Source organism: Cryptomeria japonica, chromosome 8 (genome assembly GCF_030272615.1).
Source record: "Cryptomeria japonica chromosome 8, Sugi_1.0, whole genome shotgun sequence".
Taxonomy (NCBI): Eukaryota; Viridiplantae; Streptophyta; class Pinopsida; order Cupressales; family Cupressaceae; genus Cryptomeria; species Cryptomeria japonica.
In genome coordinates, this window is record NC_081412.1 from 179,372,957 (window position 1) to 179,392,077 (window position 19,121).

Below are 19,121 nucleotides of genomic sequence, written 5' to 3' on the forward strand. Positions count from 1 at the left end.
AGTTTTTAAGCTTTATTTAGCATTTAGCTTTTCCTTTTTAGTTAATTAGCTTTTAAGCTTAATTTAGCTTTTAGCTCTTTAATCTTTTACTTTAACGTTATGTTCTAATTATAGAACATCGTCTTGTAACCTCTATATATACGTGTGTATATCGTTCAATGTAATCATCCGATTATTGAATCGTTCATTCAATTTATTTTTCAGATGCAAGTGTGAGACAAAACATTAGATAGTTATCATAAATATTGTGAAACAGAAAACCTCTCTGAGTAAGCATACAAGTGTTTGACCTAATTCCTATCCATAAACAAGGAGAAAGGTGCAAAATATTCTGGTTAAATTGACTTGGTTCTTTACACATGAATAATAATCTACAACTATCATGAGTTGCATGAGAGGAGGCATTAATCATCTCAAACATCATCTTGCACAGATCCATTACTGGGATGTTGTGGCATGGAAAATTTAGCATCCAAGAGGTTGAGTTAGAAGTGAAAGCTCTCCTTGCATCTCATTATCAAATGAAATCAGAGAAAAGGACATAGATGCATTGGCAAGTATCATCAGTTCTATAGGGTCAAAGGCAGATATTGATGGATTTTCTTCTTCCTTGGACCATAGATAAGGGTATTAGGCACTCTTTAAAGCCATAATTCCAATTTTTTTTGTTCCTTGTAAGAATCCCAAAATGCCATGGCCCCCTTTTCGGAAATAGTGCCACACAAAAGACCTCTAGCCTATTTCCATTTCGTGTAGGCTAAAAGGAAAAGCAAGGGAAATGAATTTTAATATTAATTTCCATTAGGCCCAACAATTTTATTTTAAAGGTCAACTAAGATAATATTAATATATTATTAAAAAAAAGTGTTTTTAAACACATTAAAATAAAATATTTTCAAATCCTGAAAATTAAATGAAATTAAAAGTATTTTTTTTAAATTGGAGGTAAATTTAACCAAGGGCCCTATTGTGACCTTTTCACACATCGCCCCATTGAGAATGGGGACCCTCCTTTTTTCCTGCTTTCTAAGGTTTTTGTTAGAGCCTTGTGACCTTGCGGCATCAGTGTTGCCAAAGTCTATCAGTTTTGAATGGTCTGAATTTTGAAAGTCACAAGTCAGTGTGTGCAAGCCATGGTTAGAAGTTAGAACAGAGTCTAGACATTGTCATTGTGTCTAGAAAGCCCAAAGGACAAAGATCGCAATTGATTTGAGCTAATTTGGACAACTTTCTATTTTTAGAAAGTTTTGCTTTTTGCTTTTTCCTATTTTTTAGGAAGTTTCGTTTTTGGCATTTTGAGCACGATCCCTGAAATGGCTATTTTAAGAAAGTTTTTCCTATTTTTTAGGGAACCTTGCTTTAGGAAGGGGATCTAGGGTTTTCACTATTGGCACTGAGATGCACTGAACGTCAAATTCCTCCAAAATTCAAGTTTTGATCAAAAAAGCCAATTTCTTAGATTTTAGGGATCAAGAGGAATCTAAGGGAGGATTGAAGAGTGGTTTTCGTATTTCAAGGCAATTCGGGAATAAGTGTTCAAGTTATGGAGATTCGAAGTTTTGATTTCATGGTTCCTGAAATTCATGAAGTCCGCCTTGGAGGTAGTGAAAAATGGGTCATGAAAGTGGTGAAGTCCGCCTTCTTGGTGCTCAAACATGATAAACTCTGCCCTCAAGAAACGTGGCATGAAGTTAGTGAAGTCCGCCCAACCTGCCAGTCTTATGGTTCCCAAACTCAATGAAGTCCGCCCTCCTTGGTGCATAAATGTCATGAAGTCCACTCCAGAAAAGACTTAGCCGAGTCATGGAAGCAAGGAAGTCTGCCCATGATGTGGTGCACAAAGCCAATGAACTCCGCCCTTGATTGAGTATAAGATGCACAAGTCTCTTGAACCCCGCCCATGGAGAAGGTACATAAATTTCATCAAGTCTGCCATGTTATAAAGGTTCTCAACTCCCCTCAAGACCGCCTTGTGAAGTGCAAGGAAAGAAGTGCAAGAGTATGTCTAAGTCCACCCAAGAGGTGAAAGAAGCAATAAACATGAGGAGCATGGAATCAACCAAGTCCGCCCTCCTACAAGTCCAAGTGCATAAGATGAAGGAAGACCGCCTAGGACTAATCAACAAAGTGCAACAAATTAAGGAAGTCTTCTTAACACAACAAGCTGAGGTAAAACATGAGAGATGGTGCACAAGTTTCATGAAGTCTGCTTGGCATAGTGCAAAGGTTTGATGAAGTCCACCTTAGGGTGTGACGTAATAGCAAGAATGGTGCACAAATCTAACCAAGTCTGCTCTTATATGAAAAGATTGACAAAATCCGCCTTACTGTCAAGAAAATCTGCCTAAGTTCGAACTAAGGGAAGGAAGAAAGTTTTAGAAAGTTTCAAATTTGGATTAAAAAAAAGAAAGATGGAGTTCAATTCATGAACTCAAACTGAAAATAGAAACTTTCATTTTGAACTGAAAATGGGAGTTCGAACTTGCCAAAGGTATGATAGTTCACTGAGTCTAAATTTAGAAACTTCTTTTGAAAGACTAAAGACTGAATGTCCAAGTTCGATGAATGAAGACGGAATTAGAAACAAATTTTGAGGATCCTTTGTGTTTCTAATTATGAAATTCGAACTTCATACAAATGCCTTTCATTCTCTCAATCCATCAAATGAAGTTCGAATTTCAAGAACAAGTTGAGAGGCATTTTGAGAGAAGTTTTGTGCAGGTTTAAAGTATTTTGAAGAATTTTCTGCAGATTAAAGTAATTTCGAAGGAGATTTTAAGTTTAAGTCTGAGATTTCCAACATTTTTCACAAGTTCATGCATTTTGAGGAAGACTCTTGACTGTTTTGAAGAGAAAATTCACATATTTTCTGAGACTTCAAGAACAATTCACAGAAATTTGATGAGGCATTCGCAAGAGGAAGTAGTGAAGATCTTCAGATCAAGCATTCCTTCAACCTCTTTCCTATCCAAAATTTTGAAGGTGACAGGGGTATTCAAGGCAGATTGGTTTAGTTTTTCAATCTAATTTTCAAATTTTGATGGAGTTTTCATGGAAAATGGAATTGGTTTTCACAACTTAGTTTATTTTTTAGACATATCCAAATCTGATTTTGACATTCATTTCACGAATTTTGGGACTAAGTTATTCATTTTCAGAGTAATCAAAGACAAATTTCACTCCCAAACCTTCAAATTAGATTGAGTTTTCAAGGGTTTCTAAAATTTCCAAGTGTTCGCAACTTGTTGAAAGCTAAAAGTGTTGAGGAAGTGGAGAATCAGAGCACACTTTGCCATCAAACCTTCAAAATCCATGCTCAAAATGAGGATTCTAACTTAATTTCTTTTGGTTTTGCAGGTTTTGGATGAGAGCTAAAGCAGGATCATCGCAGAAAACACAAATGGAGTTTCAAGCCAAAATTCCGGATTAAAGACTGTTGGCATTTTTGATGTTTATGTTGTGATTGTCATTGATGGACACACACTTGCTTTGAGATCACTTTTTGAATGTATGAATTATGCTCAACCGGTATTTGTTCCAAACCGGTATTATGTTGTAGTCTTTAGACTATCGGTGTTTTGTAGAAAGTGTTTACCGATCTCAAGCGGTTCGAGGATCTCAAGCGGAACGGAGCAAAGGAACTAAAAGCGGCAGTTATCATTTTCCCAGTCTTCATTTTTGTCAATCGGTAATCTGTTTAATAATTAAACCGGTATTACTCTGAGTGGTAAACCGGTAATCGGTAAAGTTGTATAAACCGGTAATACTCTATGATGAGTTACCAACCGGTATATTTTTGTGATGAGTTACCAACCGGTATATTTTTGTGATGAGTTACCATCCACCGACACTTTGACGGTGATTTTGTGTCCTGTTACCAAATGCGTCTAGATACACTGAACCTAGGAACTTGCAATGTAATCCTATTGGACCGACATGAAATCAGATTCCTTTTTAAGGACATCATGTCTAGGGTTTTAGTGTGTGTAGCTGTTAGGGTTTTTGGTGGTTGATGAGTTCTTGTATGTGCGATCTTAATAGAGAAGATCAAGTCTGTGTGCTGTAACAGAGTGTGGATTTACTGAAGACTGAAGTAATGCTGAAATGCATTAACAATGAGCTATCATGGATCTAACCAAGCAAACTGTGCTATTTGCTAGATCATTTATTTGTTGATTACTCACATCTTTGACAAGTTAGAAACCCTTAACCGGGTAGGCCCAGAAAAGCCTTTGTAAATCCTCTAACAAGGTGATTCACATCTATTGATCTGAAATCCTCTCACAAGGTAGTCTTTAATCGAACTTATCTCCTAACAGAGATTGAGATTCCTAACAGGATCTGTTTTGGTAAAGAACATTGTCTGACCTTAACCGGTCTGGTTACTATTCTGTAGATAGTTACTTGTGAGTTTCATCTCACCGTGGTTTTTCGCATTTGGGTTTGCACGTCAAAATCTCGTGTTATGGTGATTGTGCTTCTGTGGGTGAATGCCTTACTTGCTGTTTGGTTTGCATTTGTGTTAACCGGTTTGTTAGTTAAACTGTTATACCGGTTCACTGCTAGACTGTTAAAGTGTTTGAGTTCAGTATTATTGGTATACTAATTCACCCCCCCCTTAGTATTCATCAATTGGTATTAGAGCAAACCTTTCTATAAGTCTAACCACTTGGAAAGAGATATGGGGGAATACACTGTGAGGGAACTTACTCATCAGCTCACTCAGACTGAGCAAGCCTATGATGAACTTAAAGTCAAATATAAGGCCTCTCAGGCAAAAAGAAGAGAGCATGCTGAAAAACTAATGGAGCTAACTGAAAACAGTTCTTCTAATGAAGCGGACATGGAAGCCCTAATTCAGGAAGTTGAAAAACTGAATGAGTCCAATGCCAACCTAAGAAGGGAACTTGAAGGACTGGCTATTAGAATGTGTCAAGAGCTTGAGAACCAGAGGAAAGCTGAAGATCTGGTAAAAGACAAAGATCATGAGATCTCCAAGCTGAAGCAAGAGTTCAGTGCACTTACCGCTCATCTCCAAGAGAGCAAAGTAGAAAAAGAGGAAATGCAAGGTGAAATAAACATGGCTATTTCTGAGAATGCAACCTTGAAGGAATCTAATGCTGCTATTGCCAAAAAACTTACTGAGTCAAAAGAAATACTTGCCAAATTCAATAAAAGCTCTATTAAGCTAAAGCAAAAACTTGAATCAGCTAAACCGGTAAAGAATACTAATGGACTTGGTTTCTCTGAATATGAGGAAGGTGAGACCTCTGGAACAAATGATGGAGCATCAAAGAAGCAACCGGCACCAAAGGATAAAGGTAAGCAAAAGTTCAAACCTATTTGCTTTAATTGTCTCAAGGAAGGACACACTGCTAATGTATGTAGAAGTAAGGCTTACAATAATTTTCCTTATTTTCTAAACAATAAGCCTAGACCCAATAGATTCAATGGTAATTGTTATGCATGCAACAAGTATGGGCATAGAGCATTTGAATGCAGGTCTGTCATGCACAACATCGGAAGATATCCTCAAAGGAGTCAAGGAGTTTTTTCTGAACCCTCTGGGAACCAGAAGATACCTATAATCATCAATCAGGAAGTAGTGGCTATCAAGTGGCAACCGGATGGAGAGCAACCTATTTGATCTGTCATGGTAGTGGTCACATTGCTGCAACATGCAGAAGGAAGAATGGAAACATGAACAATGGACCTTGGAGAGCAGCTGGAATGATTTGCTATCATTGCAACAAACCAGGTCATACAGCAAGATTCTGCAGAACGAGAAAGAACATATCGAATGATATACCAGTCACTCCGGAAGGAAAGATTGATGTTGAAACTGTTCAAGCGGATATGAAGAAAACCTGGAAGAAGAAGCCAGAAGAAGTGTCTCAAGAAGAACCGGTTTCTGCACCTAGTGTGGAAGTCACTGAACCGGTAAACTAAGCATCAGAAAAGCTTAGGGGGAGCAAACGGTGAAATGTTTCGGACCCCCAGTTTACACTGGTAAAAGACCTTAACCGGTATGTGATACCTGTCAACTGGCAGAAGACCGAAAATGGTAAAAGGCAAATTAGGGTTTACACCCTAATAGTGGAGCATTTATTATGGTAGGTGAAGAACTTCTTTAAAAGGATTTTTCAAGTCATTTTTCACTTATCAGTTCTCGAGCGAAGAAGTTTTTAAGTGCTGAGCGACAAAAAGCGATTTGGATTGCGATTCGAAGAATTTTCAAAACCTTGAAGAAGAATCAGAAGCTAATATCAATCGGTCAAGTGTAGAACACAAAGCGGTATTTCAGCAACCGAAGGAGTGTGTGGCAAAGTGTAATTTGCAAGCCCTAAATTTCGATTTACGAAGGTATTTTTCAAATTTCTCTGTTTATCATGGCTTCCGCATCACTCTAGTTGTAGTGCACCCATTGATTCAGTAGACTTCATCCAACGAAAGGCAAAATATAATGCCCTATCTCAAATACCCGCTGGTGTTATAGTGCAGGAAGGTATTTCAAACTATATTGATTGTAAAATTGAAGACCTAGGATCTCTGATGATCCATTCTCAGTTAAGCTTATTCTGTGGAAAGGACAAGAAGATCAAACCGGAATTCAATGTCTTGGAAAAGAAGAAGCTTCACAATGCGGTCTATTTCCTTGAAGAGTTTTCAGATGATCACATCCGCATCATTCTGAGTAGAGTGCACGGTGATAAAATGTACTTAGAGCGGACGCATGACATCACACCAAAAGCGATTCATGCCGTCACCGATTTTTGTAACGTCGGTGAAGTGTCAGCCCTAAGGAAGATCAGCAAGACAGAAATGACCAAGCTCACCGGTTCTGTGAGTGACCAACGGGGAATGACCATCAATCCCATCAAGGACGATCTGGTCAAATATGCCTGCATGGTAATAGGTTACCGGACATTTTATGCTAGCAGGATCAACTTTGTCTCTGCTGCAGCGATAAATGCTGCTTACAGGATGATCAAAGAAGATGCATCATTTGATTTATGCACCTGTATGCAAAGGCAACTTCTAGTAAACCTGAAGTCGATTAAACAAGACAATGCCTTGAGATTTAAGTTTGGACAACTATTGGTTGGGTTGTTCTTCTACTTCCAAGGTTACTTCCCAGGAGTCGAAGATATTCAGTGGTCTGCCGACCAACCGGTTACAAAGCAAATCAAGGAAAGCCTTCAAGCGGTTGGAACCGGTTATCCGGAAGTTCTGAACAAATACTTTGATGAGTTCAGACGCAAAATGAGCCAAAGAGTGAGAATATCAGGTGATATTGTCAAGAAATATGAAGATGACATCTACTTCACCATCAAAGTTGATGAGTGCATAATGGAGGCGGTTGAGCCTAGACAAGAAGAAGTGGAACCCATGGGATATGAGGTAGTGTATGACATGCTAGATGGGTATGCCTCTACCCTACTCGCCTCACCCCTTGATCCAAAGGCAATAAGAACCGGCACCTATTTGGAAAGGGTTACACCAGTTGAAGAACCTTCAGTAAAGAAGGGAAAGGCAGTGCCTTCAGTATCGGCAACGGTTACTGCAACAAGTCCCAAAGTGACCAAGCGGTCACCAGCAAAGAAGAAACTGGAAGCTGCACCCGCCAAAGTCTTTGAGAGAAAGCGGAAGACAAAAGACAACACACCGGACTCAAAGGACACTGTGTCTGAAGAACAACCTAAGAAGACTAGGCAAACGAGGAAAAAGACAAAGAATGAACCGGCAACATCTGCACCGGTAAATTTGATATTTCCTCCTACAAACCTTTGACACATTGTCAAAGAACTATTAAGAATATTAGAAGAAAAGTGCTTGGTGATTTGAAAGAGTGCTTTGATGATTTTAATGATGATGAAAAGGAAGAAGTTGAACAGGAAGTCATTAATTATTTATGTATTAATGACCGGTCGCCATCAGAAATTAAATCTAAGACACGTGATTCTTTATATAATTCTTTAGATAACAAGTGGCGCATTGCCATAGAGAAGGAGCAAGAAATAAGAGAGGAAGTATTTGCAGAATACTTTCCTGATGTACCTAAATCAAAACTTTATGAAGTGGTGGAAAGATATAAGGGCCTCTTCTTCATGAGAAGAAGAAGACTCCTGTTGCTAGAAGAAAAAGTCCCTGAAGTGGTAAAAGATACCCACTCCCTTGCTCAATCCGCTCTAAAGTTGCACCAAGTGGCAGAAGCCAACAGGAAAGCTGAGCAAGAACCGGAAATCAATCAACCGGATGAGGCGTATTACAGTGAAGGAGTACCGGTCACTGATCAAATGGAACCCATTGACGTTGATGCCTTGAACTATGAAGATGTTACTCCGGGTACATTAACAGAAGCGGCAAGACAGGAAAAACAGGAAGAAGAAAAGAAGAAACAGGCACAAGAAGAGAAGAAGCAACAGGAAGAGGAAAAGAGAAAACGAGAAGAAAAGAGGAAACAGGAAGAGGACAAGAGAAAAGAAGAGGAGAATAAGAGACAAGAGGAAGAGAAGAAGAAGAAGGAAGCGGAAAAGAAAAAAGAAGCGAAACGGAAGGAAGAAGAAAAGAAGGAAGAGGAGAAGAGAAAGGAAGAGGAGAAGAGGAAGCAGGAAGAGGAAAAGAAGAAGAAGGATGAAGACGAAGAGAAGCGGAAAGAAGAGGAGAAGAAGAAAGAAGAGAAAAGGAAGACAGAGGAAGAGGAGAAAAAGAAGGCAGAAGAGGACAAGCTAAGGGCTAAAGAGAAGGAGGGAGCGGCACAGAGCACTCAAGTGGAGACCCCAAAGGCAACCGGTAGTCAAGCCAAACCCGCTGACATTACCAATCCCATTGACCTCCAATCTGCAAACTAATCAGAGTTGGAGCAAAGCATTAAGCTTGCTCAAGATCGCTTGGAGGTGATAAGGAGGAAGAAGGAGCAAGACGTGATCCAAGTTGCAGTGGACACTCTTACCGGTTTGATACCCGGTACCAACCTCCCTAGTATCGATTCCTCTCTGGCCCAACTGAAACTCTTATGCACAGTTGTGGAGGACCAGGTACAAAGCTTGGAAGAGGTTGCTGAAGCGAATGCCAAAAAGGAGCATCAAAAGGCTTTGAACACTGCCTTGGTGAAAAAGTTACATGAGCTCCGGTTCGATTTGCAGAAGGTACAGAAGCACATTAGAGATGCAATGGATGAGGGGAAATTACTGCTCAATAAGATATATCAACCCCATCTATTTTGTGATGATGTGCTTGCTCAGAAAGACAAACTGCAAACTGATTTGCAGACATTCATTAGCACCTTCAAGACGCCATATGATTCCTTTACTTCTTATGGGCAAACCGCTCACCGGTTTCAACTTCAAGCTGCAAGAATTGATTTGGAGATCAGCAACCGGACCAGGGATTTGTAGGAACTACAACTGGTTCTACTACCAAGACTGCAAATACTTCAGAAATGCTATCTCAATCTAGATGCCCTGACGGTCACTCAAGAGATGAGTACCTTGGATGCCATGGAAGAACAGGTCTATCAGATGCAAACAGAGAATGAGGTTGCTATCTCATTGCTTGAGTCATGGTCTTTATCCATGAAGCAATTTATGCAGGACTTTAAATCTGTTTTTGACAAATTTCACTCTCTATTGACATAAACATTTATTCAGCTAATAGAAATAGGGGTTATTCAGTTGTATTTTGTCATTGTTGGCAAAGGGGGAGAAGTATTCTGGTATTTAAAATTTAAATTTTGATGCATGCTATGTATACTTTCATGTTTATATATGTAAGGGAGTAGTATACATTGTATTTTCTACAAAAGGGATAGTGTATACGCTTAGGGGGAGTAATTTTGATTATGCCATATTTTTGTTATAAAACACTTAGATGTCAAAATTTTCCTGAGTGTTGCCATCAATGCCAAAGGGGGAGATTGTTGGCATTTTTGATGTTTATGTTGTGATTGTCATTGATGGACACACACTTGCTTTGAGATCACTTTTTGAATGTATGAATTATGCTCAACCGGTATTTGTTCCAAACCGGTATTATGTTGTAGTCTTTAGACTATCGGTGTTTTGCAGAAAGTGTTTACCGATCTCAAGCGGCATGAAGACCTCAAGCGGTTCGAGGCTCTCAAGCGGAACGGAGCAAAGGAACTAAAAGCGGCAGTTATCATTTTCCCAATCTTCATTTTTGTCAACCGGTAATCTGTTTAATAATTAAACCGGTATTACTCTAAGTTACCAACCGGTAATCAGTAAAGTTGTATAAACCGGTAATACTCTGTGATGAGTTACCAACCGGTATATTTTTGTGATGAGTTACCAACCGGTATATTTTTGTGATGAGTTACCATCCACCGACACTTTGACGATGATTTTGTGTCCTGATACCAAATGTGTCTAGATACACTGAACCTAGGAACTTGCAATGTAATCCTATTGGACCGACATGAAATCAGATTCCTTTTTAAGGACATCATGTCTAGGGTTTTAGTGTGTGTAGTTGTTAGGGTTTTTGGTGGTTGATGAGTTCTTGTATGTGCGATCTTAATAGAGAAGATCAAGTCTGTGTGCTGTAACAGAGTGTGGATTTACTGAAGACTGAAGTAATGCTAAAATGCATTAGCAATGAGCTATCATGGATCTAAACAAGCAAACTGTGCTATTTGCTAGGTCATTCACTTGTTGATTACTCACATCTTTGACAAGTTAGAAACCCTTAACCGAGTAGGCCCAGAAAAGTCTTTGTAAATCCTCTAACAAGGTGATTCACATCTATGGATCTGAAATCCTCTCACAAGGTAGTCTTTAATAGGACTTATCTCCTAATAGAGATTGAGATTCCTAACAGGATCTGTTCTGGTAAAGAACATTGTATGACCTTAACCAGTCTGACCTTAATCGGTCTAGTTACTATTCTGCAAATAGTTACTTGTGAGTCTCATCTCACCGTGGTTTTTCCCATTTGGGTTTCCACGTCAAAATCTCGTGTTATGGTGATTGTGCTTCTGTGGGTGAATGCCTTATTTGTTGTTTGGTTTGCATTTGTGTTAACCAGTTTGTTAGTTAAATTGTTATACTGGTTCACTGCTAGACTGTTAAAGTGTTTGAGTTCAGTATTTATTGGTATACTAATTCACCCCCCCCTCTTAGTATTCATCAAAGACAAGTCCACAAGCAAGGTTCGTCTGAGTATGAAGATGGCCAAAATTTGGCTAAGTGTGAGAAATACTTCACAAAGGGATTCTTCTCCAAATTCAAGGCACTTGAAAGAATCTCAAAGCATCAAGAAAGAAAAGTTCTCAAACTTGGTAAAAATATAGAAAAGAATTTTAGACTGATTGGGGAATTTCATCCACAATACCAGACCTATGGAAGCAATCTGGACAACTTATTGAAGGGTTTCATCTCCTGAAGAATTAAGGACAAGCTCCCAATCAAAATCAGATGGTGACAAGAAGAAACAAATTTCCATACTTAGACAATTTCTTGACACAAATTGGAGAATTCATGGAAAACATCCAACACGCTGAGGTGGCACCTCGTCATCTTCCAACCAATTAGATTGTTCCAAGTCAACATGTCTAGGTTCAATGAGCTTGACTTATCCACAGAAACTTCTAGAGGACACACTTCACAATGCAACAACCTTCTATTTCTATTGTTGATTCAAATTTAGCAAGAAGGACAAGTGTCCCCAAATGTAATTTTCTCATTGGTCGAGGGGTAGTTAGTTTTAGGAAACCCTAATTAGGGTTTTGAACTTTTAATCTGAGCCCTTGATCGCTATTCGATCTTGGCCATTCAAAAATTTTGGACTCCTATATAAGGCTGCCTCCTCTCATTTGGAGTGTGTGAGGTTTTTTTTAAATATTGTTGCATGAAGGCCATTTCCAGATAATACATTACTTGTGTGCTTTCTCTTTGGCCTTGTAATCTATTTTGTCTGAATGATTAGCAAGGTTTTCAATTTCCTCAACACAATAGTTCAGAATTTATTTCATGTTGTTAGATTGAATGCAAGATTTGATAAATATTGATTTGTGGTGTTTCTCCACTCATTCTTTTGGTGAATGGATGATTTTCATTCACTATGCAAAGTTAGTCTGAGCTTTTCTTTGTGTATGCTTAACTTCCGATCATAAGCACATCCCTAGAAGATTGCATCCGCTTTGTGTAGTTGTCCTAAGTGAGGCGAAGCAAAGTGTGGTTTATTGAGATCACCTAGTCAATACCGTCTCTTGAGTTCATAGGAGTAGAGTAGACTTCTAAACCCTTGTCTCCTTTTCAGTTTTTTCATGATCCAAGTCCCAATTGATAGAGCTTCATTGTCTAAACCTTCATTGTGAATTGAACGAGCCAAGCGTAAGTCCCTTTGTGTATTACTAGCAAATCAAAACGCCCATTGAGCTTATCCACACGTCAAAACCTGACAAAAGAAACCTTGGAAATCGCCATATGATCTTCTAGCAATCTTAGCATAAGCAGTGATTTTTCAAGAGAGGATAAATTATCTTTTCTAATGTTTGGCATATGATAAAACGTACACCAACAGGCCCAAGTTGGAAAAGTATAATAAAAGAGCACCTAGCCTCATTTGGTATCTAGAATTCATTTTGGGCATTTTCATTGTGGGCTTTGACATTTGAGTTTGGCATCCAAAGGCAAAAATCCTTGACTGTTTACAACGATCCAAAAGCATGAAACCCCTCTTGGCTCTTGATTTCCAGAGGTGAGGATGAAAACCCTCATCTTTGCCAATGGCAAACTCCACCTAAGGTTTGCAAGTTGAGCTAATTTGGTAATTCATGCAAATTTCAGAGATCTATAGATTAAATTTGAAAACAAATAACTATTGGTGAGTTTTGGAGATTTTCTACAAGAATAGATTACTGATTTGGCACCATTTAAGGGTTTTAATAATATTTTCAGATTTGTGTCAGCCCTTTAGCAGCTGTACCACATCACATTTCCAGCCATACCAGCCATTATTACAGCCATTCCACTGTTGCAGCAAGTCGTGCACCTCTTGATTGATGTTGATTAGTCATTTCAGGCTCCAATCTGCATTTATTATCATTTACAGAGGTCTGATAGCATTTCAGGTGAACTGTAAGTTGGTTTGGCTCATGTATGACCAGCATTGTACATATTTATGGCATGTAAAAATCAGATCTACAGTTTATGAGGTGTTCTCAGTCTTGTAAATCAATTATAGCAGTTGCATATCAGTAAAATCAGACTTTGGATCATTTCTATCTTTGATATTTAGCTCAGATCTGCAAGTTTGATATGATCTAGGGATTGCACCAGCAAGCATAATTGGTCTTATTTGGTTCAGAATTATTGTGTGAGGTGTCTAGGGGGTTCTTTCAGTATTTTCAACTGATTGTGTGCCAATTTACTTTGCTGTACCAGTTTGTTTTCATTTTCAATAAGAAGAAAAAATACAAAAAAGGTCAGAATTTTATAGGCAACACTACTAAATCAAGAATCGCAAAATGAAGTCAAATTGGCATATATTCATACCGTTGCCTACCATTTGAAACCTAATTTTTCCTTTTTTAGTTCGTTAAGAGGACATGGGGAGGTTTTGGATGACTTCAACACGTATAGTGAGGATAGTCCTCAATGAAAACCTTAGAGCCATCATAAATGATGAGTTAATAGATTTATAGAAGCATGAAGGGGAGATTGGTTTCTTCACCTACATGCACTTGAAGGAGAGCTGCTCTACAACTAGATTAGAAAAAATATTATATATGTTTAATTTTAGTCAATTAAAACCCTTACTTTTAGTTTATAAAAACAAATATAAATCCATCTGATGCATTATTGAGAATGAAATTCACAACTCCACTAACATATTACACTCGTTGCTGCCATTTGAACTCTAAGTTTTTCTTCTCTAGTTCACTAAAAGGAGACGAAGAGGTTATTGTTTTCTTCACCTCTATGACTCAAAAGAGATCCATCTACAACTAGATAAAAAAAACATCAATGTCTAATTTTAGTTTGTATAAAAACATATATGTTTAACTTAAGCTTTTTAAGTTTCTTAAAATCCTTACAATTTTATAAATATTTTCCTTGTGAATTTGTGATGAGAAGATTTTGGCGCAACACCTAATCTTCAAAAATATGCCACCTGAATTTTGTCCCAGCCTTGTAGCACTTTAGGTTGTGAGAATAATTGGATTGTTTTTGAGGCACTTATAGATTATGAACATTGAAGCTATAATTTGTCATTTTTATTCATATTGAATCTTAAAGTTGATATGTATTGAACTCATTTTTTGATCTGATGTTTATTTAACTCTAATTGTGATCTATATATGAAAGAAATCAATATCTTGTTCCTCAATTCAGTAATATGCATGTTTTTGAAGAATATTTTACAAACTTATGTGTTTTTAATGTTTGAAAAATTTGCCCATTTTATCCCCAGGTTTTTGTGGAGTTCTGCAGAATCCAAAATTTTGGGTCTCTCAAGTTTTTGCCAAGTCCAAGTTTTTTAACATATAGCATATAGGTTTCAATCTTTATGCTATCTTGGTTAGCAAGCTAATCTTTCAAGAATGTTTATAGCTTCTAATTTCTAGAAATTAGTCTTTGATGTTGCAAGCCTTAGTAGCAATATTTTCCTTTCCATTTCAAAGCTTGTAGATGTGGCAATTCCCAACATTTTCCAAATGTGTATTTCTCAGACTTCTCATATCAATATATGCTGGTTTTACGAAATTGCAAGGTTCAGCTTGCCTGACTTTTTGTACGGTGCCCAACACCAACCCTCATTTAAATAGTTAAAAAAGGAGAGAATAAAGTTTCACATTCAAACAAGGGCAATTTCTCAAAATGCTTGTTCTGTTTATCTGTTATTTATTCTTTATTCTATTTCAAAAATCAGTGTTTTCCATTTTTAAAACCCTCTCCTCAAAATGTTAATCTTTTATTTTGTAGTTTGGGATTTTCTTATGTTTAGTTAGACTTAACTTTAGGTAAACTGTCTTTGTGTCATAACCCCTCTTTGGACATGGGATTAAATAAAGACGATAATTAAAACATTTATTAATTAACATTTAATAATATTGGAAAATCGTCTCATTTATGAGACTTCACGATTTTCCTTTAATATATGATTATTAATATTTATTATTTGTTATGATTGTTATTTATTATTATTGTTTTATTTTAATGTAACGTTCATATTTCAATTATTAATATTATATTAACTATTAAAGAAGTTTTACCATTAAAACATAAAATAGATATATTGAATATATTACACTGACCGAGTCAACTTAGTTCACTAATTAATATACATTGTATTATGTATATGAATCAACTATTATATGATTCGATTCTATGAGATAATTAATATGAATCGATTAATATATGAATCGATTCTATGTAATGCTTAATATATATGAATTGGTTAATATATAAATCAGTTCTATGTTATGATTAAATATGAATTGACTCTTTGTTAAAACGTGTTAACTTAGTCTTTTAGACGTGTTAATGCTTGACCGTTCTAAGTGGGGGGAGACGTGTTGGTTAGAGACATGCTGTTTGGAACAGGCATCATGTTAAGTATATGAGTTCGATATTTCCCTTCCATTAGATCATCGATCTCAGCATAAGATAGAAGCATATAACATTCGGTCCCACATTCTACGAATCAGATTTGTCCAGCACCAACAGCAGATCATGTCCCCTATTCTGCAGATTCTCTATCATCTCCTAGTCAGCATTACACAATCAACAATCAGTCTGAATTCCTCCTTTGTGCCGTGATTCTTCTGTTTACCAGCAGATCATCATTGATAGGGCAGATTGAACTCATAGTTTGAATTGTATTGATACTATCCTAAGAAGCGAAACTAGTTCATTGGCAAATAATTTTGTAAACATAATCTGATCTCCAAACTCAACAAGACATTCTAATTCTTCTTAAACAAACCAGAAACTCGGTCTGTAATAATACTTTGGAATGTCACATCAGACCCCCTTCGTGATGGGTAATTGGAATCTATATCAGAATTCATAATAGACTTCTCTGGGAACAGTATTTACATCAGACTTTAATACATAAGGAAGGTTATATATTACTGTCGATTACAACATTTCACATTCATATAAGAAGCACCTTACTACTCTAATTAAAATTATTCTTAGATCATCCAAGCATTGTAGAAGTATTATGCATTGTTCTCTCTTACTTAATATTGATGTAATTGTCCCGATATTCCAAGATATCCTAAAAGGGGGACATTACACTTTGGCCAGTTAGGTCAATCATAGTAAGGATACCTTCTTGATGCCTTTTCCTCTAATTTAAAAAGGGGAAATTTTGGTTTCGGTGGGAGATTCCAATGTCCTTGGGTCACTAGAAACATCCCTCAACTATACTTTGAGCACCCACTTTTGTTCTAGAATTAGCTAAAAAATTAAGTATTTCCAATGTCCTTGGGTCACTAAGAGCATCCCTCAACTATACTTTGTTGGTGTAAATAATTATTCATCATGGATATTATTACACTATACTTAAGTTTACTTAGGAAATGCATATCATAGTAGTTTGGGTATGAGACACTTGGGTGTTTGTGTCACATTGGGATAGTGTGTGTAGGAGAATTTCCACCTTTTATGGTGTGATATTGTTGTTACTATATCATATCCACTTATTGTGGAGTGATAATTCTACCTTCAGTTGGTGATCCACCTCATGTGGGATATTTTATTGTTTCTCCTACCTACCACACCTATTTCCTACCTACCCTTGTTTCTTATTGAGCCATATGTCATGTTTGTGTGCTCACATATCCATATAGCCTTGCCTATATAAGCAGGCTTATCTACATTGTAAACAACAACTATTGAACGAATCTTGATGATCCAGTTGATCAATATTTTCATCTTGATAGAATACAGTTTATTCCTATCATCTATTTTGTCTCTCTTATTTGTGTTTTCCATTGCCTCTAGATCTTGGCAAAATCTCACATACTTTAAGCACCCACTTTTGTTCTAGCATTAAAAATCAAGTAATTCTTTACATCCGCATTTAGCAAGTGTTTAAGTGAAAAAAAAATTATTTTATAAGTATTATGAAAAGGGCCCAAAATAATGAGGTCAGTTGGTTTCTGGCCAATGTCAATAATCAACACCTTCCAAACATACATACAAAGTGTTAATGAGCACACAGTAAAATAGCAAACAATTATGATACCACAACATGAGCAGAAAACATATCCTGCTCGTAGCATAAGTAAAACTAATCCTGCCCAAGCATAGATGCTAATTGGTCTTCTCAATCATGAACAGGCAGATGTGACAAACTAGCTTCCTAACAGATCAAAAGTACACTTTTCTAAGGATTTGTAGGTGAAAGTGAGGCAATTCTAATTTTTCCCACCATCTCCTGGAACATTTCCTGTCATTTTGTGGCACATCTCCCGATACTTATTTTGCCATCTCTTACAGCAAAACCCTACAATTACTTAGGTAATTAAAAATTAAATTGCTTCATACCACTTCTTAATGCTAAAATTCTGAAATTCATAGTATTATATGGCATTGCCATTCCAACACCCATCTTCTGTACCCAATGTCTACCGTCTCAGGTAACTCAGGTAATTACCAAGTAGAAGACTCAAAATAAATAAATGCAGACATCTCTTAAGGCATTATAAGTAGATACAAGATGTTGACATTCGAAATGTTTCTATCCACACTGCAGAGCTGATCTCTCAGCATAGCTCCTCTCTGTAAGGCTGCTCTGAAAATTGACAGTAACTGGTCGCCATTGAGTGATAAGGAAAGCTCTGGTATGTTTCGTAAAATCAAAAAAAGCAGTACAGCCTAAATGAATAATGCTTTAAGATTTTGGTGGTTCTAAGTAAATTAAACTTAAAACAACAGTCATTGGAAAAAGATACATGGCACTCAGAAATATTCCTATTATAAAGTACATAATCTTTGTTAAGTATATAAGATTAACTACACCTTTGGTACAATCCCATTTATAGCAGGAGGCAATTGTAGTGGCTCTGTCTGCCATCTCCCAAACAGTACAATAGTACGCCCTTCAGAAGAGTCATCTTCAAAGTATTTAGCCTCTGCATCGATACTTCTAGCTCGATTTCGAGAAGTTTCCAAAATCTGGGATCAGAAAGAATGATTGTTACACAATGAAAAAAACACAATCCACTTAAAGAATCAATCTTGATACTCCACATTTGGAAATTATCATAAATTAAATAAACTGCATTATGGGGCAAACTGGTTGTTCAAACCTTTGCAGCTGCTTCGCCTTTCTTAACTTGCAATCCTTCTCGGAGCCATCGATCTGCTGTATGGAGGATCTGGACACAAGTTCGAGGATATACTGGTTTCCCAGCACAATAACCTAGTACAGGACCCTTTGGATAGAGTGTTTGATATTTTGTAAGCCATCTTTCCAGCACATATAGATGATGATTTTTATATGCCTAAAAGAGATGACAAGAGACTTTCATTAGCTAGTGTAAATTACAATTTTGCTTCCTATGCAAAATGCTTTTGAGCATGAAAATCTAAGACTAGAGTCAAACAAACACATTATATGTCTACAATTCCGACACATAAGAGTTATATAACCAGAATAAACCTGCTGGTTAGTTGGAAGTGGCTCAGTAAAGCTTCTCATCTCTAGCTCCATGTCCTCAAGAGAGCTTCTATCTGTAATATGAACCCTCTGACCTGGAGTCTCTAGACTTTGAGTTGGCATGTCACATGACTGCGGTAAGTCTACATTGATCACCGTCAAACCTTGAGATCTATTGGTTTTGTTTTCATGATGATTTGTACCAGGAATAGACATTTGTGCGCATATAGATGGTTGTTGAGCATCTTCTGTGGATCCTTTAACATCTACTGCCTCTGCAGTTGCTGCAGCTTCCAACTCTTTTAAAGGTGCCATTGTTACTTCCCACCATGGTGAATAAACTCGCTGAGTTACTATAGCAGACCATTGAGTAACATACCTGGAAACTAAAGCATTATAACTTGACATTCTACATATCTCCTCATGGGATCATGTAGGAAGCTAAACCTAAAAAATATGGTTAATTCAGATTTACTAGCCTCTAG

The 19,121-nt window shown here is 37.1% G+C and overlaps 1 protein-coding gene across 2 annotated transcripts in view; it reads right to left on the reverse strand.

Moving 5' to 3' along the window:
* LOC131048442 (DNA repair protein RAD4) overlaps positions 1-19,121 on the reverse strand; it is a 200,108-nt gene that overhangs the window by 17,443 nt on the left and 163,544 nt on the right. For both annotated transcript variants that reach the window (XM_057982395.2, XM_057982396.2), the window contains exons 10-12: positions 18,640-19,015; positions 18,287-18,481; positions 17,997-18,152 (exon numbers count right to left, since the gene is read on the reverse strand). In XM_057982395.2, the coding sequence (XP_057838378.2) occupies positions 17,997-18,152; positions 18,287-18,481; positions 18,640-19,015 (727 nt within the window). The remainder of the gene's footprint in view (positions 1-17,996; positions 18,153-18,286; positions 18,482-18,639; positions 19,016-19,121) is intronic.